The sequence below is a fragment of the Xenopus laevis genome, chromosome 6L (assembly GCF_017654675.1).
Source record: "Xenopus laevis strain J_2021 chromosome 6L, Xenopus_laevis_v10.1, whole genome shotgun sequence".
NCBI lineage: Eukaryota > Metazoa > Chordata > Amphibia > Anura > Pipidae > Xenopus > Xenopus laevis.
This window is the reverse complement of record NC_054381.1, coordinates 20,964,695-20,992,274: the sequence shown is the minus strand read 5'-3', so window position 1 is coordinate 20,992,274 and position 27,580 is coordinate 20,964,695. Positions and strand designations below refer to the sequence as shown.

Sequence of the window (27,580 nt, the reverse complement as noted above, 5' to 3'; positions counted from 1 at the left end):
ATATATATCTACATAAGAACTATTTCATCATTGCCCTGGTGCTCCCATGGGTATCAAATATTCAGAGAGAGTACACTCATGGGTCTTAATAATACATCTCCCCATTTATTAAGTCAATATTTTGGTCCATGGAGGACCAAAATGTAAACTTATTAGCTTTTTTTTCTACAAAGACCCACGAGCTATGGATGTATATATATATATATATATATATATATATATATATATATATATATATATATATATATATATATATATATATATATATATATATATATATATATATTGTCTATTTACAAATGCAAAGATACAGGGGAGGAATGTTATGAGCATAAAAAGCTATACTCTCATACGTTGTCATGGGATAAAATGATCGACGAACCCATCATACAAACAGGGCATGTGTCCCCATCCATTTTATAAATCTGCCATGATCCATAACACTGTAACAGCTTTCCTCCGTTTACCTTTCATTTGCACAAACTGTGTTCAAATATAAAAGTTGAGATATTCCCGAAGCGCAAGGCATGACGCACAGTAAAAAACAATTTTCAGAAATTCTACAATGCAGCTCTTTGTACAATGATGCAAAGTCCATTTTTTGTCCTTTGTTCTTGTTCAATTCAACCAATACCCCATGAAAAAAAAAAATAAGTCTGGAAAATATTAGTGGAAATGTTTTTTTTTGTTTGTTTTTTTTTTAAAAAAAAAATTACACTATAGGAGAAAAAAAAAGGAAAAAACAGACATCCTTCCCACTCGTCGCCGTAACATAATTATAATTCATCATATTTTTTTAACATATTTTTCTGAGATGAAAGGCAACCATAAAACACTGACATTGTCTTATTTTTTTTTTTTCGGTAACGTAAAGAAATTAAAAAAAAAGCAAAAGAGAAATAACCAAAATCTTATATATAAATGCTTAGAGAAAAAAAAGATTATTTGCAGTGATTATATCTCCAATTATGGGCTACTAAATAAAAGAGGACTAATACTCAAGCCAACCATTCAATATAAGTATAAAAGAAAGAAGATGCGTAGAGTCCATTGCTATTCCATGAGACCAGGCAGTAAAAGGCAGAAGAGGAGAATTTTGGGAAGGGATACAGTTGCTGGATATCGGATGAGACTGGCTTTATGGCGTCGTTGTTGGGGTGAATTTCTTTCCGTCCGTGATTGTCTTATTGTGAAAAATCCTTCCATAAAAAAAAACATTTCGGCCCAAAAGGACAAAGGCAGAGAATTCCAACGTTGCCTCGCCTATATTGCTAAAGGCACTGATTCTATATATGCACCATTGCACAGTTCAGTCTAAAATGAATGCAAAATCTTCCATGAAAATATTTTATTTTTGTTACATTTTGTTATTGCATTAGTTTGTAAGTGTTTTTCAGGAATAAAATGGCCTTCCTTGATCCTGTGGTGGTAATCTGTTCATCCTCGGTACCTGAGAAGGAGACGGTGGGACATCCTGTCTGAACGGCCCTTTGGATTGGACATATTTGGGGTCAGACATCTTTTTGAAAGAGTCAAAATTATTCGATATGTCAGAGGAAACCTTTTTTTTGAGCTGTTGTTCTTTCCGTCTCTGCTCTTGACGGAGAAGTTCTTGAGTTTCCATCATTACCCTGGCATTAAAACCATGTCCCCCCATGTAGCCATTTCTTGAGCCTTGGTAACTTGAATATCTAGGGTTCTCCTTTGCACTCTGGAATCCTTCTCCAGGAGGATACGCCTGTTCCCATGAATCTTGGGAGATAGAACTAGGATTCTTTCTGCTTTGCCTGGATATTAAGATAGAAGGTGAAGATTAATATCACTTTAACCAACATTGTAGCTAAGACTTGAAGTGGCACCATTTATCATATCTATGTGTGAAAAAACCCCCAAAGGCAAAGAGGACTTTAGCTCTGTGTCGTCGGCCTCAGAAGTAGTCCTTGATCAGAAGATCTCTTTTCAGATTAAACACAACAGCATTATTTGTTTTAAAGCTTTTTGTGGACTTAAACTTCCATCATCCAGCAAATATATGGAATAAAATCAATGCCTAAAGAGTTATTATAGTACATTACCCAACTAATCAGGAAGACTATTGACTTCTACCTTCTACTCTTGACCTGGCTGCAATACTACTTTAGTGACAAACACAACAAGACTTTTCCTAGCAGCCTTGCAAATAGGAATGGCATCTCCACTCCTTTGTTGCTTGTATCCCTGTTGTCTGTATCAGAGCTACATTAGCTTTATGTTTAGTATAAGGCACAGGGGAGCAACAGAACTAGGGTCAATGAAGTTCATTTACGATATAGCTTTGAGATATAATAAAAACAGCGGGCACCAAGAACCTTTTATTTCTAGGAAGGTCAGGCTCTGGAACAAGTGCTTTGCTAGAATTGCTACAAGTTTCATGGAATCACTGGGCTGCTGTACATAAGCAGATGGGGTTCAATGGGGCTTTCATCTCAGCTTAATTGTTCTGTATTATGAGGGTGTGACTCCTAAACTGTTTGCATGAAGGCAACACTCATTTTTCAAAGATTTTCAGACTGATGTTAAACTATTGGAATTCCTTTGCTGTCAAAAAGATCTGCTCTAGGAACCAAATGGCTTAATAAAAGATTAAATAAAAGGGATCATTCACATGAATTGTGTCTTCTAATGGGATTATCATCAGTTAGGATAATTCCAAGAAAGGAGCAATGAAACACTAATACCATGAGGTGTCAAATACCATAATGTTCAGCCGAACAAAATAAATGGTGAAGGAACAATGAATTATCATCATGTAGCAGAAATACATTAAATACATAACTGCCGTACATAATATCAGCTTTGACGAGACAATGAAATGGAAACTCATCCTCTGACTACAGCCAAGGTTGTCCTATATTATTGCTCTTCTGATATTAAGGTCATATGGACCGATTTATTAAAATGAGATTTTTGTCATAATTATTAAGACTTTCCTGTTTCCTGTCAGGGACAGTGATGACTTTATCAGAGCTGATCAATTTGTCAGAATATTTTCAAGTGCTTTGAGCAGTCAAAAACGGATCTGTTCTATGAGCTCTAGCATCCCTTTGCATTATTAATCCCAAAATTGAATGATCACTGGGTTAAAATTAAAACAGAAATAGAATTAGTGGATTAAGGACTTCAAAAAACGTATTTCCATGCTGGAACTAATTGTTAAACTTAGTGTTAAACCTAAGTGAACCAGTTGAGGTGGTGCCATGTCATGATAGTGTCATTACTGTGTAAGTGATCTTCAGCAATACATATTGGTTGTTGCCTTACTATTAGACCTGCTGCATGGGGCGGTTTATCAAGGGTTTATCTTTTATCTTTATGGATGGTTTGCACTAAGTGGCATCTCAGCCGTTATTAAACATGATTACTAATAGCTCAAGTAGTCTATGCTTAGGCCAAGAGAATACAAGGGGCTCCAGGGTATGACCACTTTCCCATTGTTCCAGTCATTCAGATGCACTCCTCTTCAGACAAATATGGTGCATCAGCAGCTGAAATCTTCAACATATACTTTAACCATATACCAATAATTGTATGAATTATGTACTACATTATTGGTAAGTGTATGGTCAACTTTATATACTGACCATTGAGTTTTCAACAGGCAGATATAACCTACAAACTTAGTATACTGAAAATCAGTTCCTAATCATAAGATAACCATACACTGCCCAAGCCAAATATTTGGCGAGGTCTCCAAACTAGCAGATCTGGAATCGATTTGGCCACCTACTTACAGGGCCAGGTTGGTCTGATCCTGTGAATGACCCTGGAGCCAACTATTGCATCATCATTTGGGGTCTGTGGGTGTGGTCCTCATCTAATGGGATTTTCTGGCGTACTCACGTACTTTCGGTCTGGTGGGTTGGAAAGCTCCATTGATGGGACCATTTAAGTTGCTAAGTTTTGAGATACTGAGACATCAGCTTTTATCAGCCCGTGTATGGCCACGGGAGGCAAAATGCTGGGGTTGTTTTTTGGAGATACAGATCCTCACTGGTAGAGTAAGATAAAAGCACAAGGTACAGAATGTCTCTACTGATTCTTAATTAGGGAGCAGTTCCCATTTAAGGGGTCGGACTGGCCCACCAGGATACCAGGAAAACTCCCGGTGGGCCCTTATGCTGTTAAACATTTGGCCTATTTCTATAAAGCTAAATAGATGGTATAATAGTTTATAGTATGTAAAGAATAGAGATTAAAGGAATAGAGGTTGAGTGAGGAGAGGAAAAATAATAGTACAGAGAGTGGGCACCTGGTCTAAGGTTCTTGGGTGGGCCCCTGGTGTCCCAGTCCGACACCGGCTATATTTTCATGAAGAACACCTATAAAACATGCTAGCGGCTAAAATTCCATTTCTACTTTAAGATTAAATTTTTGGGGATTAAAATCTCTGGCAAATCCTTTTAATTTAGGAAATGAGAAAAATAATAAAGGAAGCGTGGTGAAGATCACCAAGGCAGCAGGAAAGGAATAGCAGCCTCAGCTCTGATTGCATTTCCATTGATATCCCTTTATAATGTATTTGTACTCCCATCACATGACTGTTTCTTTAATTAAACACAGGGGTTGTTCTCTTTTATCAATATATGACTAACTGCAATCTGATCAACAAAATGTCTCATCCAATTAAATCAACATGTTTTCATGCCGGCATTAAAAATGGAATAAAGGCTGCCTGTCTTTCGCAAAATGCGCAATTATTAGATTCTTAATTGCAACTTGGCTTTAAATGGAACATTTCAGACCGTTTTTTTTCCCCTAGGATTTTCCTTTTTAGACAGATGTGATAATGTTTCAATTAAATCATATCAATTTATCAGGCAGGCATTGTGAAGTCTGAAAACGGAAGAGAAAGTGTACAGATCACGGCGACGCCAGAACAGCTACATTAATTGCAACATTTAATTAAAGCTATGATTTTAGATCCAAAAAAGGTTGCGGGGTTATGGCAAGACTAGTATGTGCCTGGTCTGGAAACCCACACAAATCATAGGTTACTTTATATGGAATTAGCATAGAATGTTACTACTGTTTGCCTATTGTTGTACATCAGAAAAAAAAAACATTTATTGTGCTAATCTGGTTAACTGAAGCGACTCCACATTTGGTCCTTGCGAGGTGCAAAGATAATTCTCCTGCATAATAAAGGAATGAGGTTGTGGTAATCTAATTGTCTACCTTGCAAGAACCAAACATGGAATAGCTTCAATTTCCCCTTTTAGCTCAAGAAATAACAACCACCATAGGTTTTGGGGCTTTTTATTGTTGCAAAAAGCACAAGTCGTGAATATTACCTAGGAAGTGAACTGTACTGGCGTTGTGCTTGCTGAAAGCTCTCTCGTTCCTCTTGTCGCTGCCGTTGCATCTGAACTTCGACAGAAACCGAATGCCTTCCACTCTGATTATACGTTGTTGTGTTTGGCTAAAGAAAAGAACACAATAAAAGTCAAAAAAAGGCCCTAAATAACAAAAAAATACATCCAACTGGAGACACAAGTTTATTAGGCAGTAGTTCATGTAGTAAATGTTCAGGACACTCTTACAGTGTGTTTGATGAGGGTTGTCAAGCAGTTTGATTACCACAACATGGCGACTTTGGCAAGACAAGGCTTTCACTCCATTATTTAGATTGGCTCATAAAGATGCGTTTGATCAACGACATTTAATTTCACTTTAGGGACAGAGTTATGTGGTTCAGTCTGTTCACTTAAAAAGCATACGGCCCCCTATTCAAATGCAAGATTTATATTCTATTCATGCCCTTTAATATATAAAGCAAAGTATGTGGGAACTTCTTTATGTGTTGTAAAAGTTTCCTTTCTGCTTATTTGGAGGCTGGCATACTGCTGGCCCCTGTTGTGGCATTCTTCCTAGAATGAACTGTGCAAACCATTCATTAATACGAAGGGTGATGCCTCTTAGAAATCCAGGGAGAATGTATCACAAATAAACATTCAGGATATTTAAGTTATGCCCCTACACTTTGTTCTATAGAACCTTGCTTTATATAAACTGCTTTCATGAAGGAAACTTTTCGGGTAGAGGAAGCTGTCTAGGGGGCAATAATATGGGGGTCCAGCATTTGCCCTACATTCGGATAAAATGGAAAGTCTCCCCAGCTGGGTTGTTGAATGTGACCTCTGTCAGTAATGAGAAACCTCTTCTGATATTATCACCATATGACCATAAGTTATCAACGTTATTATCTTCTTTCCAAAGCCAAATAGGTACCATGAGGAGTGTGTTCCTGCTGCCAGTGTGGGATGGTTTTATCCTGTTTAGAATTCTGTTACAATTAATGCAGCAAGGACTTGGAAAAGCAAGGACAAGGACATTGGAATGGATAACACCTCACCTTAAATATGTACAGTATATGTATAAGGATATTTGCTTAGAAGGAGTTCTCTATGTTGATTAGGCCAACATTATAAACCAGTATGGCCATTTCCATCAACTGAAATAAAGCAATCCAAAATGATCAGACACTGGATTGTCTGATCAGGAATCCTGCAAAATATGTCTTGTTTGGCCAACCACATGTAGCTGTTACTGCAATGGCCAACAAGGTTCTTCTGCGTGGCCAACAAGGTTCTTCTGCGTGGCCAACAAGGTTCTTCTGCGTGGCCAACAAGGTTCTTCTGCGTGGCCAACAAGGTTCTTCTGTATGGCCAATACTGTTTTTCTGCAAGGCCAACATGGTTCTTTTGTCAACCTGGTCAAACATGAATCTAGCCAATCTAGACAAAATACATCTCTGCATCCCCTGTAGGGTTATGTGTATGCACAAAAAAAGTATTCCCTAAGCTGATTAAATTCTGGTGCATCCAGTAGTTCCAGAATTGTGGATCAAATGACGTACCACAGTTAAGAAGATATATTTGCAGATCTGACACAATATAATGTACAATATTTTTGTTGGAATTAAAATGGTCAGATTGTTAGTTGCCCAAAATTCTGAAATATCATGGCATTTGAAAGGCCATCCGATGCCCTTTCAAAATAAATCAGTAAAATAAAGTAAAATAAAAAAAGGAGAAAGGAAAATAACATGCTTCCAGCTGTGCAAACACTGTCGAGGGTATAATTGTAAAAAATTGAGCCGTCAAATCAATAGAGGAAAAAGTATGGTGAGTAACACTTTGGAAACTCCAAAGCTCTGGTCTGCAAGTGTTTATCCCAAGTTGAACCATGCCACACAGTGTCTCCATGCGCACTATCAATGTGTTCTTTCACTTAACTAATGCTGCCGTTGTGAGTATTTCTACCCTAACACAGAGCCTGAAAAAGGAGTGGGGGGTCTAGTAACTGACAGAGATAGGAAAAATTTACGTAAAACAAGGGCATTTGGGGACCCTCAGTAGACCTCATCTTCATTGGCAGTCACAAGCAACAAGCAATGGACTCAGTTGGCCAATAAAAGGTGGAGGCAAGTGGGTAATGTTTAATGTTAAGAGGTAGTCAACAATTGGTGAAGATCAACTGTCGGGAACCCATCTGAGGATGTCTGATAGTACAGGAACAACAACCGGAAGGCACTAGGCTAATTTATTCTATATAAATAACAAAAATTTCCAACAATGAAAAAAACATTTCCAAAATTCATTAGACAATGTAATAACAGAGAGGTTAATAGAAATATGCACCAAGCAGTTCCTTAAAGGAGAACTATAGCTTAACTAAAGAAGTAGCTAGAAATGTTGTACATTGTTTTGTGCTCCTGTACCAGCCCAAGGCAACCACAGCCCTTTAGCAGTAAAGATCTGTGTCTCCAAAGATGCCCAAGTAGCTCCCCATCATCTTTTCTGCTGATTCACTGCACATGCTCTGTGCTGCTGTCACTTACTGAGCTTAGGGACCCACTCACAATATACAGTACACATAGAATAGAAATGTCACAATATAAGGCTGATTAGTAATTAATACAGATAATTACTACATGGCAGCACAGAAACCAGTGCAATTAGCACCAGAATTTAATAATCAGCCCTGTAGCATCTGCTTATATTACAGACCAACCTCATTTTCTGCTGGAAAATTAGTGACAACCCCTAAGCTTAGCTTCTCAACAGCCAATCAGAGCCCACTGAGCATGTGAGTGTCACAGACACTTTCCAAGATGGTGACCCCCTGTGACAAGTTTGAAGTCCTGGATCATTGCTGCTATTGACAAGCTGAAACTTTAGGCTGGTGCAATAAGTTCAATGTGTAAAATATGGCATTTTAACCATATTTATTTTTAGGGTTTAGTTCTCCTTTAATCATATGAAGGTTGCTGACTTTGCAACTCCCAAGGTACGTCTAATATTCCTGTATATTACAGAAGGAAATAAGAGTATTTCTTCTCATATTTAATAAGTCATGTGACATAACTAGTATCACTAAGCACCCTTAATTAAAGGGACAATGTACCCCCTATGTCTCTTGGAGCTTCATGAGCTGTATAAAAGCACCTAATGCCTCTATATGATCATACAACTCCTTAATGACATCTAACCCCTTTATAGTAGACAGCAGGGGGTACTTTATTCCTTATATATTTTGACAGATAATCCATAGATTTTGTTTATTAGTAATACATGATTTATCAAGCCTACGTTCAACGTAAGAGAAGAGATGTCAATGCCCCGTGACCATGCTTCACAATGAGAAACATAATTTGAAAAAAAAAAGCAAATTTTCAGCTGAATGAAAACACTTCTTGCTTAGAGACTTAAATATAGAAAGCATCGCTGCTGATAAATAGATGTTATTCGAATCTTAACAACTGTACAATTATGTACCGCAATATCGGTGGAGGATTTTTAAAAAATGGAGGTCTAGTACTAATTGGAAATCTACAATTATATGACATGTTCAGTACATGAAATTGAATTCTAGCCATTGTGAATCAAAATTACAACCCTGTAATTCAATAGCTTCAAGAGATGCCCTTGAATATGTTTTCATCTTATATTTTTAAGGTTGCTAAGGGGAACATGCAGCAATTTTTGTATTAAAAGAAAGCAATTGGTAGCAGATGGATTAATTTAGACAGAATGTAAGAGACTTTTGTGTACCCCCTGTGTAGTGTACGAGCACAAATTGAAAAGCAATTCTCTGAAGGGCATTATGACTCGCATAGAATGCATTAGAGGCACAGCAGAAATAAATGTCTGATCAACTGTCTCCTGCCTCCAATGATTGCAAAAATGTGATGGGGGTGAAAACACCTTTAAATGTACTTTCAGTACTTCGTATTAGTATTTTTTTCTTTTACAACTCTCGATACTGGTGTTTAAAAATGCCTAAAAGTTGAAAGGTGGCTAATTTTAAGAACTAGAAAGTAGTTTGAATATGGATGATAAATAGTTCAATTCATTGCCGAGCTAAGCCAGGCAAGCGCCCAATGCAACCCGGCCGGCTACGTCGCTCCCCATGTCAAGCATGCGGAACCGCGCACGAGCACGCCAAGAATTCTTGAGTAGTTGACAGCTGTGAGGGACTCTAGAGCCCGAACACAAGCGTGTGTGGACGCGGAAGAGCGCAGGCACACGCAAAGAGACAAGAGGAGCTGCAAGTGGTGGAGGACGCACAGGTCTGAGATAGTGGAAGTGGCAGAAGAGGTATGTGCCTGGTGCCAATCCAACTTTGTGTCCTAGGCACGTGCCTAGAGAAGGGTAAATAACATAATATAAATATTATTATACAGTAAGTGCAGTTAAACATCAGACCAAAGATGCCTTCCACACAAAGGCTGACATTTTGTTGCTTTCTCTAAAAGTGACCATAGACGCACCAATAATATCGTATTAAACAAATTTTTATATGATGTTTGGGGCGTGTATGGCGGGAAATGAGCTGACCAATATCGGCAGAAGACTTGGATATCAGTCGGCTTGTCAATCGGGCTGCCTGGTAAATTTTGATCAGGCACCTTTGAAGGCACCCGAACATTGGCCATTGTTAGTGCTGTTCAGCCTCATCTCATACTAATCATTTTTCTAACTAGGGTATTAGGAATATGTAGGAGAACAAATTATCATTATCCCCAAATCTAACGATAACTGGCCTTCAGGCTGAGCCTCCTGCTTGGCAGCTCCAGTTCCAAAGTGTGGAGACCACTGCTCTAATGCATTCATTGTGTTTATTTTTGAAATATTGACATATTAAGATTGCCTTTTGCTACCATCAGGTCTGGGAATTCACAAGTTATGTGAATGGCTATGGGATGGTTTAAATCCACCTTTCAGAGATGGTTGTGTTGGCCTGAAATACTGAAGACTGCCATTACTGGTAAAGAAGACAGTATGAGGACATTCAAATGCAATTGTTCTTGGACATCACATATACAGTAAATGTGTAACATTTTTGTTTTACTTTTAATTTTAAAGCGTGGATGTCCCCTGCCCCCCACTGCCCTCCCAACTGTCTAAACATCCTCGATTTTAAGGAATATTCAATCTATGAGAAAGGGAATAGAGAGTATGTGTGTTTACAGATGATAAAAATGGCCTGAAATGCTGTAACCAACTTTAAGCAGTTTGGAATAAATGAATCTATTCAATATTCAATTACTATAAAGAGCATATTTGCCTTTTAACCAATAGATAGATGTAAACAGACAGATATATGTGATTTAAGCAGTTAATAAGTGTAACTATCAAGTAATTGCCAGGTCTACAACAGCTACAAATAGAAACGGGTGTTGTGTCTAACCCAATAATTCAAAGCAAAATAGTCAGATCCAGGAAATTCTGCACCAATTAAATCTACTTTTTTGATTTTTGTAGTCCTTTTCTCAGCATCTGGCAGTACAGGGGTTAACTACGGGAAAGCTACTAGGTCACTTTCAGCTTCCCTTTCAGCAGGCGGCCATCAGATCAACAAAAGTTTTATTTGAAGTCTGGATTTTAAGCATGTCAATTATATTGCTTTAGTTCTCAAACATCCCAAAGGAGAGCGGACATCAGCTCAACAAGTATAGGGGCTGGGGTATTTTGGTGATCTTTGAATATCCCCACGGATACACTTCATCATCATCATCATCATTTATTTATATAGCGCTGTCAAGATACGCAGTGCTTTACACTTCTGCCTCAGATCTAAGGCAATTCTCCCAGTGAAGACAAAGACCCTAACGCTTAAAAAATCCAAATATGAACTTTCTAAATCACCTGGCAGAAAATCAGTCGCTCACTTGTTGCCTGATGCATCAATAGAAAGAACTATGTATAGTATGAAGGATATACAATATCTGTTTGTCGATCACATTATATTGGTTGATGTGTGTGTTTAGCTTTAGAAAGTAAACATTTTTATTAATGGCATAAGTAATAAATTCATTGTGTAGGGCCAATACCACTTCTTAACAACTATAAGAACAAGATATTAGTCCTGTTGCTTTGCTTTGGATTCCTTTTGTTCACCTCCTTGTGCCACCAAGTCATATAATTTCCCACCATTTCAGGCAACTTTTAAGCTCCGCAGGGCAGGGGATTGATAAGTTCCGATACACTGGCCAAAACTGGTCTTTATCTGACCAATCAACCTTTCTACCCTTCCCTTTCTTTTGGCCAACATCATGATGGATAGTAATAAGTGAAAGCAATCTCATCTTCACTTCCTCACCTGCTGAGGAACCAAGCTCTGTCCAACATGGCACATCAGGAGACAACAGTTTTAACGTGTTTTACCAAGAAAATAGCCAATATGAATGGTAAAAAAACATCAGTATAAAAAACACTGAACAGTGTTTGATATCATTACATTAATGGACAGTTGTACTGTAGCTGAAAAACTCTTTATATACTAGGATGGTGTGGGTCAGGAAAACTCAACACTAACCGACTAACCCTAAGCTGTACCACTGTAGGACCTGCACCCAAGTCCCCCTGCTCTGTACATTACTTCTGCAAGCAACTCTGGTTCCAAGAGAGGGAATCTTCAGAAGCAGAGAAGGAGTGTGCTTCCTCAGTCTGACCTGCACCCATGGTCACCCACATTTCAATCCAAACCCAAGTCAACCTGCATACACAAGTGTATACTTAATTTTATTTCAAACACAGACTGTTCAGGTTCCCAAATAAAGTTTAGCACAACCAGTGATGAAGATGAGTATGTGGGCAAGTAATACAGTTGCCACCTTTTCTGGAAAAGAATACCGGCCTTATATGACATAATGCACATATTAATTAATTATAAGTTACATGCAGTTATACAGGGAATGTGCTGATGCTGGATTTCTCTATACTTCACTTATCTGCCAATGCATTCTCCAGAATATAGGCAGCCATATGATAAACACAGGGCTCTGCATTATCTTGCCTGCTCCCGGCAGGAGTACAGCTCAGGCCATATTACTGGCTGGCCCATGACCCTCAGTAGCTGGAGTTCAGGTTTTTCTCAGGAAACTTTCCCAAGACCCATATCCCATTTTTCAAGAGAAAAAGACGGGATAAACTTAGACTACCCATAAATAAACCTTTCCATAGAGATAAGCTGGTGAATGAGCTTCTGTGAAAGTATCGAATGAATGATGAAGGGACTGATTTATAACTCTTCACTTGGAGATACAGTTAGCAATATATTAACTGCTATAATAGCTCCTATCCTAGATTTCTTCTACAAGGATAAGCCCCAATATTACTTGGCAAATGAGGAACATATTTCTTTCTTGAGTCCTTTAGGTGCGGCATGACACATAGTAAATTATATTGGTGGCCCATTGTGTTGCAAGCCAACGGCAGGAAAACAAGGCAAAGTATATAACAGTGTACAAGTCTAAAGGGAAACTAAAGCTGAACAAAGAAGTAGGATAGAAATCCTAAACATTGCGTTTTGGGGCTCTGTACCAGCCCAAATGTAACTACAACCCTTTAGAAGTAAAGATCTTTGAATCCAAATATGCTCTCAGGAGTCCCTCATCTTGTTTTCTGCCGATTCACAGCACAGGTTTTGGGCTTAGGGACTGGCTCACAACATACTGTCAGGCCTGGATTTGTGGAGAGGCCACCAAGGCCCAGGCCTGGGGCAGCAGGATTTTAGGGGGCATCTGCCCAACCACACCCACATTGGTTCAGAAAAACTGGGGATGCGCAGGAAATACAATAGTTTTTTAAATCTCCCATGCGCCAATCCCCATTGCTCCTGTCCCGATGATGAAAATTTTAGCAAATAAAAGGGATCGGACAGGGCAACGAACGAAAGCAGGCCTAGGGGTGCCCGCTAAGTAAATCCCGCCCTGCATACTGTATATTATAGATTTGAATATCTATTTCTGCTTATGAACCTCATTGTTTGCTTGAGGATTTCAGACAACCCCTACGCATAGTTTCTGAACAGCAGCACGGAGCTAACGGAGCGTTTGCAGTGTCTCTTAAAATACGGACTGACAGGATCCAAGATGGCGATCAACCTTCGACTAGTTTATAGGCCATGGATCTTTACCGTAATAGAGATGCTGAACCTCTGGGCTGGTATAGTAATTTCAATATGTAAAATGCAGCATTTTTAGCTGTATTCATTTTAGGAAATAGCTCTCCTTTAACAAGAGAGAAATATACCCTAATAATTCTAGTCTGGCATATACAGGGCAATTTAACAGAGGTGGGAACAGCAGATATATATTTATATACAGTATATAGGAGTGTTCAAACTGTGGACCTTCATCTGTGTTAGTACATGAACCCAGGGTCTTTACTGTAATAGAAATGCTGAACCTTTGGGCTGGTACAGTAGTTTCAGTATATCTGTGTTTGCAAATCAACCCATGGTACTGGGAGCTGAGTTTCAATAGTGGCTGAATGTTGTTGACTTATTTCCCCACATTTTTTCAAGACAAGACAGAACTGGACATATAACATTGTGTGGACAAACATCTTTTGAATTGGTGCTGCCATGTAGACTTCAGTATTCACCATTTAGTGGTCAAAATGAAACAAATGGCTCCATTCAAGTCTACGGAGACCTGAAACGAGGCCAATGGTGCAATGCTGTTTATTGCACAGGTACGGCACATGCTCAATTAATACAGCAGCGAGTGAGGCTAAGGGTAGTTTGTAAACATACAGTACTCTTCATACAGATATGGGATCCATTATTTGGAAAACCCCCTTTATCTAGAAAGTTCTGAATTAGAGGGGAATTCCATTTCCTACAGACTCCGTTTTAATTTGGGAGACACATTCAAATGTAAAAAGAGTTGGGTTGCAACACAAGCATGAAAAAAGTTCCTGGGTGCCAAATAAGGGCTGTGATTGGCTATTTGGTAGCCCCTATGTGGACTGGCAGCCTACAGGAGACTCTGTTTGGCAGTAGATCTGTTTTTTATGCAACTAAAACTTGCCTCCAAGCCTGGAATTCAAAAACAAGCACCTACTTTTGCCATAGGAGCAGTACCCAGCCTGGAACAGGAGTACATCTATATACAATGTCATTCAGTGGTTAGCATGTCCAACCAAACCCATCACCCTCACAGGGTCAAAGGCCAGTCTCTCAAAACATTATGCCGTCAAGGGCTAATAAATGAATGTACTGCCATTATTTACTTAAATAGCAAAATTCCACTCAGTGGAGGGGGGAACGGCCTGCGCCAAATTAGCTGTTATGTTTTCCTACAACACACTCACAGTTTATGTCTGTATTATGGAAAGTGCTTGTCAATGCAAATGCCAATGTGAGCCTGATTAAGGGAAGGGGCAAGACCCTCGTAACTGGTTCCATTAGGCTAAAATGAAACAAGTCATTGTCACCTGATTGGAAATCATTGATGTGTTAGGAAGACCTTTTTCAATGGCCAAATAGATCGGACCAACTGAACTAATACTGTACAGACCACAGCCTGCGGGTAGGACCACATTTGGCAATAATTATGATCTATAAAATGAAAAGGCAACTTCTGAGATTTATACAGTTCCAGTTCAGCAGTTGCAAAACTATGTTGCAAGGATTCCTGGGAGTTGTAGTTAAGGAACAGCACCTTATACAACATTTCAGTGAAAGGGTTAACCTGTCAATCATCCCAACTAGCACGAAGCAACAAGAAAAAATAATTAGAAAAACAGGCATATCCGAGTACTTACACTGATACTTTAAGTATTATTTATTCCACCAGCGACACTTTAATTGCTGACTGTGCCTGACCCCCGACTTAAATTATTAAATAGATACATATGTTCCCACGTCCATTATATCAAACCCAACAAAAAATGTAAGTTATATGTTTATCCCATTATCTTAGCTCTTGTATAGCTTATTTACTTCTTTTTAATGCTGCAGACTAAACACAAATATACAGGCATTATGGTAAAGACATAGGAGAGCTCTTAAAGCGACAGACAGATGGATACGACAGATATGAAATTCAATTATCCTTAATGGACACCAGGCTGTGATAATAGAAAGGACACAGGGTGAAAGGTCGATTGGACAGCACCTCGAGGAATGAAATGACCCTCTGGAGCGGGACTTATGGATAAGATTCCCTTTTTTTAGCATTATTTATTGGACTTAGTAAGCACGTACCCATGGTTGTTCAAAGCTATACGTTCGCCTGCGTTCGTCCACGTCATCCTCCTGTCTGGCCTGCTGGAATTCCTGCCGGAGGCGCTGTATCCGGTCGTGGTTGCTCGGGGTTGATCGGTTGCTGTGAGAAATAAGAGCAGTTGTTACGGATCAAGAAGCAATGCCTGTACCTATGAGGGGTATTTATATAAAGGGGAACTGCCACTGTACTTGTAGTGTGAGATAAACATAGTTAATTAGTGTGCTTCCTCAACCGATACAAACAACTCAACCATGCTGTGAGTCAGTAGCTCATTGCAAACCACTGACTCAGCTGGAATCAGCCAATTAGAGCAGGTGGATCTGACAAGGACTTACAGGATGTATTAAATATATAAACAACTGCAAAAAAAATATCTGTTATCCAAAATGCTTGGGACCTGGGGTTTTCCGTATAAGGGATCTTTCCATATGAATACCTTAAGTCTACTAGAAAATCATGTAAACATTAAATAAACCCAATAGGTTTTTTTTTTTTTTTTTAAAGGAAATCATTTTTAAAAATGTAGATTATTTGGATAAAATAGAGTCTATGGGTGACAGCCTTTCTGTAATTCAGAGTTTTTCTGGATAACAGGTTTCCTGATAACGGATCCCATACCTGTATTAAATATCAGCCACAGAGCATTTTTTTTCAAGATAGCAAGACAGAGTGACCAGGAATAAAGTAGAAGGTGGGATATGGGGGGTAGTATGTACCAGCTTTAATTCTTTTAAAATGTACTTCAATAAATTAATATTTTTTACTTGAAGAAAGCTTTGGGACTTATATCATTTTTTGATATAAATTTTTCTACAGGAATAAAGTAGAACAATTGTTTCTGAAATGATGGTGAGGATTCATTCAGAATTTATTAAGTCTGGTTTTGGCCTTGGTTTCAAACGAATCCATACCCAGGCTAATAAGTATTGCCACAGCAACCCCCAATCACTTTCCAGGTGAAACAGATGGGTATGAATGGTGTCATTTCTGGCAGGCCAATGCAAGTGGCACCAAAAAATGGCATTAGTGCACAGGTAAGATGCATGTGTAGGTGTAACATGCAACGGAGTACTGGAGGAAATGCCCCCTTAAAGAACAGTTCAGTGTAAAAATAAAAACTGCTTAAGTAGATAGTATGTGCAAAATAAAAAATGTTCTAATATAGTTAGTTAGCCAAAAATGTAATGTATAAAGGCTGGAGTGACTGGATGTGTAACATAATAGCCAGAACACTACTTCCTGCTTTTGCAGCTCTCTAACTCTGAGTTAGTCAGTGACTTGAAGGGGGGGGGGGCACATGGGACATAACTGTTCAGTTTGCTTTTGAATGTGACCTGCATGCTAAGGATCAAAGGCACACTAACTGAACAGTTATGTTTCATATGCCCCCCCCCTTCAAGTCACTGATTGGTTACTGACTGGGAGCAAGTTAGAGAGCTGAAAAGCAGGAAGTAGTGTTCTGGCTATTCTCTCACTCCAGCCTTAATTCATTATATTTTTGACTAAGTATGTTAAAACCATTTTGTTTTTTTAATTTTACACAGCCTGTCTATTTACCCAGTTTAATTTGTTCACTGAAATGCTCCTTTAAGGCAGATGCCAATTCCAGAGCTCCCTTGCATCCTGTATTTTAAGACCTTGACAAAGCAGGACCAGAACCAGCAATATGGTGCACAATGGAAGCTACAAGGAGCATGTATAGGTGCTGGCACCTACGTGAATAGGAATTGCACTTATAGTTGTAAGTAAAGCCCTTGTACTTGTATTGAGGAACCCATACAGGACACTGTAGAATTATTTTATTGTCCATATATTGTTATTGTTTTCAGATTAGAACAGGTGTCCCTAACCTTTTTTTTTGTATTTGAGAACCACATTCAAATGTAAAAAGAGTTGGGGAGCAACATAAGCATGAAAAAAGTCCCTGGGGTTCCAATTATAGGATGTGATTGGCTATTTGGTAGCCCCTATGTGGACTGGCAGCCTACAGGAGACTCTGTTTGGCAGTACATCTGGTTTTTATACAACCAAAACTTGCCTCCAAGCCTGGAATTCAAAAATAAGCTCCTGCTTTGAGACCACCGGGAGCAACATCCAAGGGGTTGGTGAGCAGAATGTTGGTTGTTAGCCACTGGTTAGAGATCACTGCATTAGAACATCAAAAGGCACCCCACAACTAGTAACAATGGAGGCTATGGAAACAAGTATACTATCTATAAAGATACGGACAGATCCAATATATGTTCCACACTTCCACCAGATGTAACACAAACACCGAAGCATTAGGCAAGACAGATGGAGACAGATGGAGTCCATATACCATTTATTTTAACAAGGTGACCCCCCTCCACTTGGCAAGTATTAAGTGACGTGCCTGAGTGCTCCATATTTTATTCCATTGATTCTTTATTTTCCTTCTTCAAGTGTCATGTTTTCATGTATGCAGACACATAGACAATGAAGATTGAGATGGAGAGAGACCACTGAAAGGCTTTGAAGACTAAGGAAATATATAGAGGTAAGTCAAGGTAAATACTACTACCAGATTAATGATGAACATCAGCTGACTGAGTAACAAATGTACTCTACTCAGAACACTAGACTTATATTAGAGATAGATACATATATCCCAATCAAGTAGCCATTCATTCATTTAACTGGCTGGGAATATTTCCTTTTCCATGCCTGACTATGTACAAACACTTTCATCCCAAAACTGGCAATTTATTAAACGTAACCAAAAAAAAAAAAAAATCCTTTTAAATGAATTGAACGAAATAAAACTACGGCCAGCGTCGTTATCTGGAGCCGAGATATGAATACCAATGTGATTATTGATATCTTAATAATGGAAATATGTTGGGATCTTAAAGACGCTTTATTTTATGGGCGCAGGTTCTTTTGAAGCACCGTCATTTTTATTTTAATTACCGTAAAAGCCACAGCAAATTGTTTAATGCAGAAAACATAAAGATGTTTTATAACTCAGCCGAATGGGAAATTCATAATGTAGGAGAATTTATATGTATGCACTTGAATGAGGATTAACACAACGGAGCGTACTATGTACGGGGGGGGGGGGGTAAAAATACAAGACATCTTTCAATCCAATTTCCTATCAAGCTTCAGTTTTAAGCCTTGCAAGTGATTTTTATGTAGGGCCTCATGAGCAATCATGGAAGTACAGTAATGCTAACCCTAAAATTGCTCATGGATTTACATGCAAAAACAGCTCCCAGAGGGAAAGCAGCGCTGAGATATGAGCCATTTCTTTTCCGGAGTGAGTTCTCCTTGCAGGGGGCTTGATAAAAGAACCGTTTCGGCAGAATTTGCCTAAGCTATCAAAACAAGGATAACAGCGGCTTCTTTACCCCAGGAATAAAATCCTTAGAAAAGATGCGCTTATTGCTCACGGTAGGGATTCAGAAGACTATGGGAAGTATGATGGTGGGTGGGGTGGAGAGAATGGCAATTTCGGCATCTGAAATTAGTTGTAACAAGATATGTAATTGCTAAGCTTCCCTTTCTACACAATGTGGATTTTTTTTTTTCATTTAGTAGATGCTGTGATTGCCTCCAAAAAGGTATAATCTTCTGTAATCATTTTGGGTGTTCAAAGTAATTACGGCTGGAGAAGAAACAGGAACATATTTGAGTGCTGATACCCAGGCGGAGGCCATGACCAACTCAGCAGGGGGCATTTAAAAGGGTAAGCTAAAAAGGTCACCCGGTGGACTAAATGAGACTTTCTGAATCGGAGAAACCAATGAGAAAGATCAGTATGTTAACTTCAAGATGAAAGAATTGCTCATAAACAGGGATAATAATGCACTTCTTTTGTCTTCTAAAGCTCTCCATCATAACCTGAGAGCCAGTCTAAGGGACAGAGATACAAATCTGTGGGCAATGCAGCTTTAACAGTGGGATCCCCCATATCAACATATTTCATTCTTTAATACAACAATTTCCAAATGTATAATATGTATTAAAGGTAAAGGGATGTTCACATTTTGCATTGTACCTGGAAACTAAATATGACTTAATAAATTCAATTATGTACTATAAATAGCAAAAAGTACAAATTGCAGCAGGTTAATATTATACCTTATTTGTAATTAGGGTCATGACTAGGGTGAAGTTAGGTTGTGCAGAGGAAGGGGCGGTGTTTCAAGTCAAGTAGTTCTGCCTTGAGCGCCAATAGTACTTAAACTCAAAATGCCCAGTTTTCAGCACTCCTTATGGTATAGGACCCATAATCTGAAAACCTGTTATGCAGAAAGCTCTGCATTACTAAAAGGCCATCTCCCATAGACTCAATTTTAATCAAATAGTTTTCCTTTTTGTCGGTAATAATAAACCGGCACCTTGTGCTTGATCCCAACTATTGGGTTTAATTAAAATTTAATTTTTTTTTTGGTAGACTAAAGGCACGGAGATCCAAATTACACATAGACGCCTTATCAGGTCCCGAGCATTCTGGATAACATGTCCCATACCTGTACTACTGAGTGTGTTGGAGTGACAGGAGGAGCTCTTAGTTAAAAGGAACCAAGGTCCAGGTACTCATGTGCGTTCAACTCTTTTTATATTATTTGGACAGGCATATGGGAGGTTTGGATCATTACTATTCTCCGCTGGAGAGCAAGAACTGTATAAAAGCCACTTGCTCAGGGAAAGATCATCCAGGAGTATCACAGACTAACCATAAATGGTCTCAGTTTATGAAACAGGTCATTCCTACTAGGTTATTTATTTCATAACATGAATCACATTACCCACCATCCCTAGACTGTTTGGCTCAATGACCTTTGGCAGGGTACAGGTATCAAAAACTGGAAACCAAAACAACAAAAATGTAAAACTGCGTAAGAGTCAAACTGATATCTTGCAACAATCCATGATAAAAAAATATATATATATTTTCGGATATGTCTCTGATGTACATCATTCCTTTCTAGGTAATTTATTCTTACTACTCTACAAAATGAATGCTAATTAAGGGGTTTGACCTGATTTGAAATCTACAGCTCAAATCCACCACAACAGTGGTATAATCCATGTGATGTGTTGCTGCTGGAGCAAGATGTATGCATGCACTGGTGCATAAAAGAAAGAGACATGAAGGAGCTGAGCACACACACATGCACTCGTTTTCCATATGAAGCACAACTGCAAAACAAAGAGAGGCAGCAGAAGTTGTGTGAGAAGGGATTCATTTCCAAGGACTTTGTACAAAATACCAATGCATTAGTAAACACCAATGTCAAAAGCTCACCAAGCAGTACATCATTTGGTAAATTATTAACATCCTCCACTAATGAAGAAGCTCCCCTTCATTAAATATTTACGGAGCATGTTTTAGGATGTTTGCCAGCAGTGACAGAAGGTGTATTTGATAAATTTAGCTTCCAGGTCATGTTTTCTCTTCTCACGATTCCCCCAAAGCTTACTTAAAGGGAAGGAGCAATTATTCCGGTGTTGTGACCGCTATTATAGAATGGCTCGTTCCAGTATCACGCTCTGACTTGCCCCCCGGGGAGAAGTGCGGGTCAAAGGGTTGGCCTCTGTTAATGGCAGCACGTGGCTGTAAAACACAAGAGGCTGGCCATGTTTCAATTAGTCTCTCTTCAATTAGCCGCACAGATCAATGCATGTACTGAGAAGGATTTAAGGAAGATGATCAATGTAGACAAGCCTGTGTGTTAGCTTTACAAATGTAACTAGAAACACCTAAAATAGGCTGGATCCCTCCTTAGCACTATTATTCAGCTGAAAGCTTTGTTATGTTGTAGTGAGTGAACACTTTGCTTTAAATAACTGCAGCATTGGAGAGAAAGAATATAATTTAACTTATTATATATATATATATATATATATATATATATATATATATATATATATATATATATATATATATATATATATATATATAAATAAAGCATTTATAAGCAGCATAGACCAGGTTGATCTCTTGCTGGAAACATAAGGATACAGGGTGGCCAAGATGGCCTTTGCCAATCCTAATAATGAACCTCTATGTCGTTCCCAAGACACCTTAACAAACTATGCCCAACATTGTCTTAATCAAGGATAGATGCTACTTCTATAAGCCTGACCTCATATATATTCTTTGTTAAAGGTATGAGATCCAGAATTCTTGGGAAACCAGAGGTTTTACATTCATTACCATGGCTTATGGCTGGTAAAACAATTTGTTAAGGTTAAACAAATCAACAGCAGTGTTTTGTCATCAATAATGGATTCACATTAGCTTAGTTAACATTCAGTATGGAGAAGAAATGCCTATTCAATAGGACTCCATGGAAAATGGCATTGCCATAATTAAAAGACTTCGGGAACAACAGGTTTCCGAATAATACATGCATAACAATTCTTAATATTTATAACTCCACCAGGATGAGGAACAATAAGAACACACCGACTGGTTGGTAGTCAGAGCATTGGTGTGAATAGAGCGGCACCGTGATTTCCTTATACAAAGCCTCCTTGGGGGATGCTCGAACTGAACTGCCAGAGGCAACCAAGCTTATACTTTGAAGCAACTGGGTCAAGCTCTTCAAGAGCCGGAGATTTTGCAGCTAATCCTGTCACTGGATACTGAACTGTCAAACCATGTCGTACTGAGATAGGAAGCCATTAAAGCAAGCTCAGAAGATACGTACGGATACACATTTCAGCCATGCATTGGATTGAGTTTTTAGATCATAAGGAGAAGGTTGCAGAATATTCTAAATGATTACTTAGGTTGCTGACAAAGTCATAGCAATTACATTATGTGGAGGAAATAAGGGTCTCTTGGTTATGGTTTCAGTAATTCTTTAATTTAGTAGTTGAACTAATTCAAGTATTTTTGGCCCAATTTGATAGGGGCTTGGTGAGATATCAGTTGGAGCGCCTGGTGTTTGGTTTTGTGGTAGTCATATCTTTGCTTAAGATTTACTATTTAGGCAATGAAAAATGATTAGAAAATGATTTAGTTCATCCCTAAGGTTTGGATGTGGTTCAGTATCTCAGTGACTCTTTGGTGGAGGATTCGGTGTTTGACCAAACCCACAAGTTGTGAATTTAATGCTTCTCTAATCAAAATGTGCAGAAAATCTACATTCACTTTATTTTCCCATAATCAGATGAATAATTTTGGGAGCAGTAAGCCTTTGAACTGACACAGGAGCCCTAAGATGCCATTTCAATTCACCTTAAATGATTCAGGATTCCTCCAATTTGGAGTCCAAATTTTAAATTATGAAGGCTCATCTCTAACGGATTATAGACTAGCAGCATTTGTAACTCTAGACCACTGCAGGGAAATTGGGTATTACTGATGCATATGCAAGTATTTGCATTGATTAATGGTGTTGCACATGTAATCCACTGAGGATATGTGATACCACATGGGGATAAATTAAACTGACATGATCAAATAAGAGGTAGGAAAGGAGGATACCCCCTGTTACGCTATTAGCAGTCAATAGTGATTGATATAGCAAATAAATATGTTCATGAGGTTTCTCTAATTTCTTACTTATTCCCTCCGAGGAAACTCTTATCAAAATCTATTTCTTAAGCTGGGCATACATGGTAAGATCCATGCTCTATTTAGGTTCATCAGACAAGGGCCAAAAGGGGATGATCAGGTCGTTTGGCTCCCAGACCAACAACTGAATCATAACTGGGGGCTGTGGAGACCTGTAAAGAGAATATTGTATCAATGTGGTACTTGCCAAATTGGATATTCAGAACTGCCCGATCAATATCTGGCGAATTTGCAGCCGTATATAAATTGGGTGGGACTTCCCAAGGTCATACATTGAGAAATAAGCTGCTGACATGGCCTGGAGGAGGCGTTTGTATTGGGGTGTATGGCCATCTTAATGTGGACAACACTATCTTTAGTCAAACTCCATATTTGAAGGACCTTATGTGTGTAATCTTACAATTATCAAACTACAACACCCAGGGGCAAATTCACTAAGCGCCGAAGCGCCTAACGCTAGCGTCAATTTGCTAGCGTTGGGCATTTTCGTTACTTCGCAAATTCACTAACGAACGCTGGCGTACATTCGCTAGTGTTACTTCGCACCCTTACGCCTGGCGAATTTCCGCTACGGACGTAACTACGCAAATTCACTAACGAGCGCATTGTACTGAACGCTACCTTTTACGCTAGACTTCCTTCGCCACCTCAGACCAGGCGAAGCGCAATAGAGTAGATAGTGATTGCTTCAAAAAAAGTTCAAATTTTTTCTAAGTCCCAAAAAACGCTGGCGTTTTTTCTATATTATGGGTGATAGGCTGAAAAAGATCGAAAACATTTTTGGGGCTCCCCTCCTTCCCCCCTACATTTCCTAACTCATGGCAACTTAACTATACAGTGGGCACATGTGTAGGGCAAAATAAAAATTTTATTTCATGTTTTGAAGGTTTCCCAGGCATTTGTAGTGATTCTACGTATTCCTCCATTGAGATTTGAATTTGGCGCCGTATTCAAATTAACCATCGCTAGCGTAACTTCGCTTCGCTTAGCGAATCAACGCTAGTGCAACTTCGCAGCCTTACGCTACCCCTGTGCGCAATTTCGGATTTTAGTGAATTCGCGGATCGCTGGCGAAACGCCTGGCGAAGTGTGGCGAAGTGCGGCGAAGTTGCACCTGGCGCAACTACGGATCTTAGTGAATTTCCCACCCAGAATCACCATGCCATAAGTGCCAAAGCCCTGACATTTTCCCCAGAACACCTCTTTTCTATGTTCTCCAGGTTGTTAGAGATAGTAGAGACTGTGACTATTTTGCATTTATGCAACATCACCAAGAATATTTAAAACTGCAGTTATAAGATGTTCTGATGCTCTTACTACACACAAGTGGGTTTAACCAAATGACCAATTTAATGTCATTATACCCTATAAATAAAGTTGGTTAGAATGGGCACCAAAAACATAACACTCATATGCCAATAATCCCCCCATACAAGTTGCATATAGCAGCTTTGATAGGCTTGTTCCCCCATAGCTTTGTTGCCATAAACGATTGATAAACGCTCGAGCACTAAAGCTTTTCCCATCTAGACACATTTCTAAATCCAATAGAAGTTAAATATTTGATTTAGATGCTCAGCTATGTAACCCTACTTGGCAATAACAATGCCTTTCATGAAAATACATTTATAAATGCACGAAAATGAACCAATACATCAGCGTTTCTGGCAAGTCTTCAATATTTCATCCATAATTTAATAGTGTAACAAATCATTTCCCTTGCACACTTATATAATAACAATTCTCCACTGAAAATTAAATCTTCCAGTTCAACACAATTTAAAACAAATGCTAATATAACTAAACCTGTGAGAGATAATTCATCCTTAAAGTATAAATGAAACTGTCACCGTGAGATCAACTCCCGGCTGGAGAAAAGAAAAAAAGACGAAGGTCCTGACTAGAGAGAGTTAGAAGAATATAGAAGGCGTGATGCAGCTACGTCACATTCGGGAATTTGCCAAAATAGTTGTCCCGTGTCACAAAACAAAAAATAGCTGCTTTTAGAGGGGATATTTAAATTGCATGTCTTTTTACATTGTGTAGTATTTGAACCCAATATACTAGGTTGGGCTTTGTTAATGCAACAGATGGGAGATGTCTGCAGATACTTCAGATGATGGCAACCTTCTTCGTGATACATTTTTTATGGACATGTGAAGAAATACTTAGCATGTTAATATAGGCGACTTAGTATTGGTGTTACAGGTGGGCGTGCTTATTGTCTGATATTCTTGGAGAGGGCTATATAATAAATAGCAGTGGGCATCCTCTCGTGTTCAAGCTTGACCCATTAAAATACAGCTGGAGCCCTCAAGATCTTGCCTTTAGCCATTGATGGGATGTGTTGAGTCATATTTTTTACACAGCTGAATTTACTGTAGCAGTGGAGATGAAGGTGATGCTTTTTATTGCATGGCCTCCTATAATATTACATTCCAAAGAGCCTACACAAACACGATAAAAGCATATCCTATAAAATTCACATGCAACATCTAAACATTAACCACCACATGTAATAGAAGGCGCTAAGTTTGCCCAGGTGCAGTAACTCATAGCAACCTGGGCAAACCCATAGCAAAAGATATTTGCTTTTAAACAGGTGGCCAGTAAATGCTACCTGCTGATTGGCTGCTATGGGTTACTGCTCCTGGACAAACTAAGTGCCTTTTATTACATAACCCCATTAATCTAAATAAACGTTACAATTATGATCTTTCCCGGAAAAAGATCTATCAATACACACGTATAGAGCTGAATCGTCCGATGTACAGGTAGAAACAATAGAATTGTACCTGTATATAACAATTCAGCACTAACAATGGCTGATGTTCGGGTGCCTTCAAAGGAGCCTGATCAAAATTTGCCAGCCAGCCCTATCGACGAGCCGATCGATATCCAAGTCTTCTGCTGATATCTTTCATCTCGTCTCCCACCATACACGCACTGAATATCGTATTGTATAAAAAAAAAATTTTGTACAATATTATTGGTGCATCTACGGCCACCTTAATAAGGGACGTATAGGTGACCATTGAAAGAACTATTTACAAGGAGCAATAAATCATAATGAAGCACCTTAATCACTAAAAAGTCTCTCTGGTCCATGTGCTCAAGCCTTATACCCTTTGCAGCCTAAACTCTGTCTTGTTCTTTTGGACAAGCGTGTACAAGACTCAATGGAACGTCTTGGGTTAGTTGCAGCACCCTTGACCCTTGCATATTGGAAAGAACACAAGAAACACAAAGCCTTACTTATTAAATCAAGTTTAAAAAAAGGAAATCAAAACCAAAATGCATTTTGCATTCATGATTAAATTCCAGAGGCGCTTTTTTAGTTTAGACCTATTCGAAGTGTGACTACTGACCAGGATTTGTAAGGAGTGATGTTGCAAGAGCTTTTACATGTTCCCAGAATTTACACCATTTTTTTTTTTTTACGGCCCATTCGATCAAACTGTGTTTTTTCTTTCCCGGAATTTATGCTGTTTTGACGGGGTCCCTTGGGAAACATAAAATCTGAGTTCTTGTAAAATTTTATAAAATTCTGTAATTCTGTAAAATTCTAAATATACAATTATTTTCCTATTGCATGGTTTTCCTATAAAAATGCATTTCACGTCTATTCCGAGAGGCACAAAATGCGTCAGATGTTTCAACAGCGGTTTCACTGATTCAAAGTGTGACTACTGACCAGGGTGGTGTAGCAAGGCCCTGCTACAAGGGTGTCTATTTTAGAGCTGGCCCGATCTGAAGAGCAGAAAGAAATTCTCTACCTGCCGCTCATTGTTAACAGGTAATAAATTGTTTCATGCCCTCGTTGGCTGCTAACTGAAACCAGGAAAAATTTTGCCGTGGACCTACTGTCACCCAAAACATATGTGACAAGCAAAATTACGGTGATCTTATTGCATAAACACTTACAGATGCGGGAAGGTAGGGCGGCATGTGGTTAGCCTGCTCTCACTTGCATCGCTAATGCCGAGAACTTTGCATAAGTATGGAGAAATTGTACATCAAGCACTGATTGCAAACACAACCGGCTTACTGTGCAGCATATGCTAACGGTTTGGGGAAAAGTACATGCAAATCTAATCAGTGCCTTTTATCATTATATGCATGCTCGAATCTTATCTAAGGAATAAAGCGAGACATGAAAAGCATTTAACCAGCCAAAGTCAACAGCAGAACAAGTTCAGTTTTGGGTTAATAGAGAACATGCTCGGAGATCATTTGTTCTCACCTTATCTGGTTATGTGCAAAGTTACCAATTGTACAGTACAGATAATGGAACAACTGGAGAGATTTGTTTCCTACAGACAGCCCCAGGAGAAAGTGGGGGGTGTACAAAACTAGTTTTTTAATATAAATCTAACATTTAGAAGGTTAAAGGGATACTGTCATGAGAAAAAAAAATGTTTTTCAAAATGAATCACCTAATAGTGCTGCTCCAGCAGAATTCTGCA

At 38.8% G+C, this 27,580-nt stretch overlaps 1 protein-coding gene across 9 annotated transcripts in view; it reads right to left on the bottom strand.

The window, feature by feature from the left end:
- Positions 1-497: 497 nt before the first annotated feature.
- Positions 498-27,580, bottom strand: part of pard3.L (par-3 family cell polarity regulator L homeolog) — a 417,717-nt gene continuing 390,634 nt past the window's right edge. For all 9 annotated transcript variants that reach the window (XM_018267171.2, XM_018267175.2, XM_018267173.2 and 6 more), the window contains 3 exons: positions 15,538-15,658; positions 5,331-5,458; positions 498-1,787 (listed from right to left, as the gene is read on the bottom strand). In XM_018267171.2, coding sequence (XP_018122660.1) covers positions 1,394-1,787; positions 5,331-5,458; positions 15,538-15,658 — 643 coding nt within the window. In that variant the 3' untranslated portion in view covers positions 498-1,393. The remainder of the gene's footprint in view (positions 1,788-5,330; positions 5,459-15,537; positions 15,659-27,580) is intronic.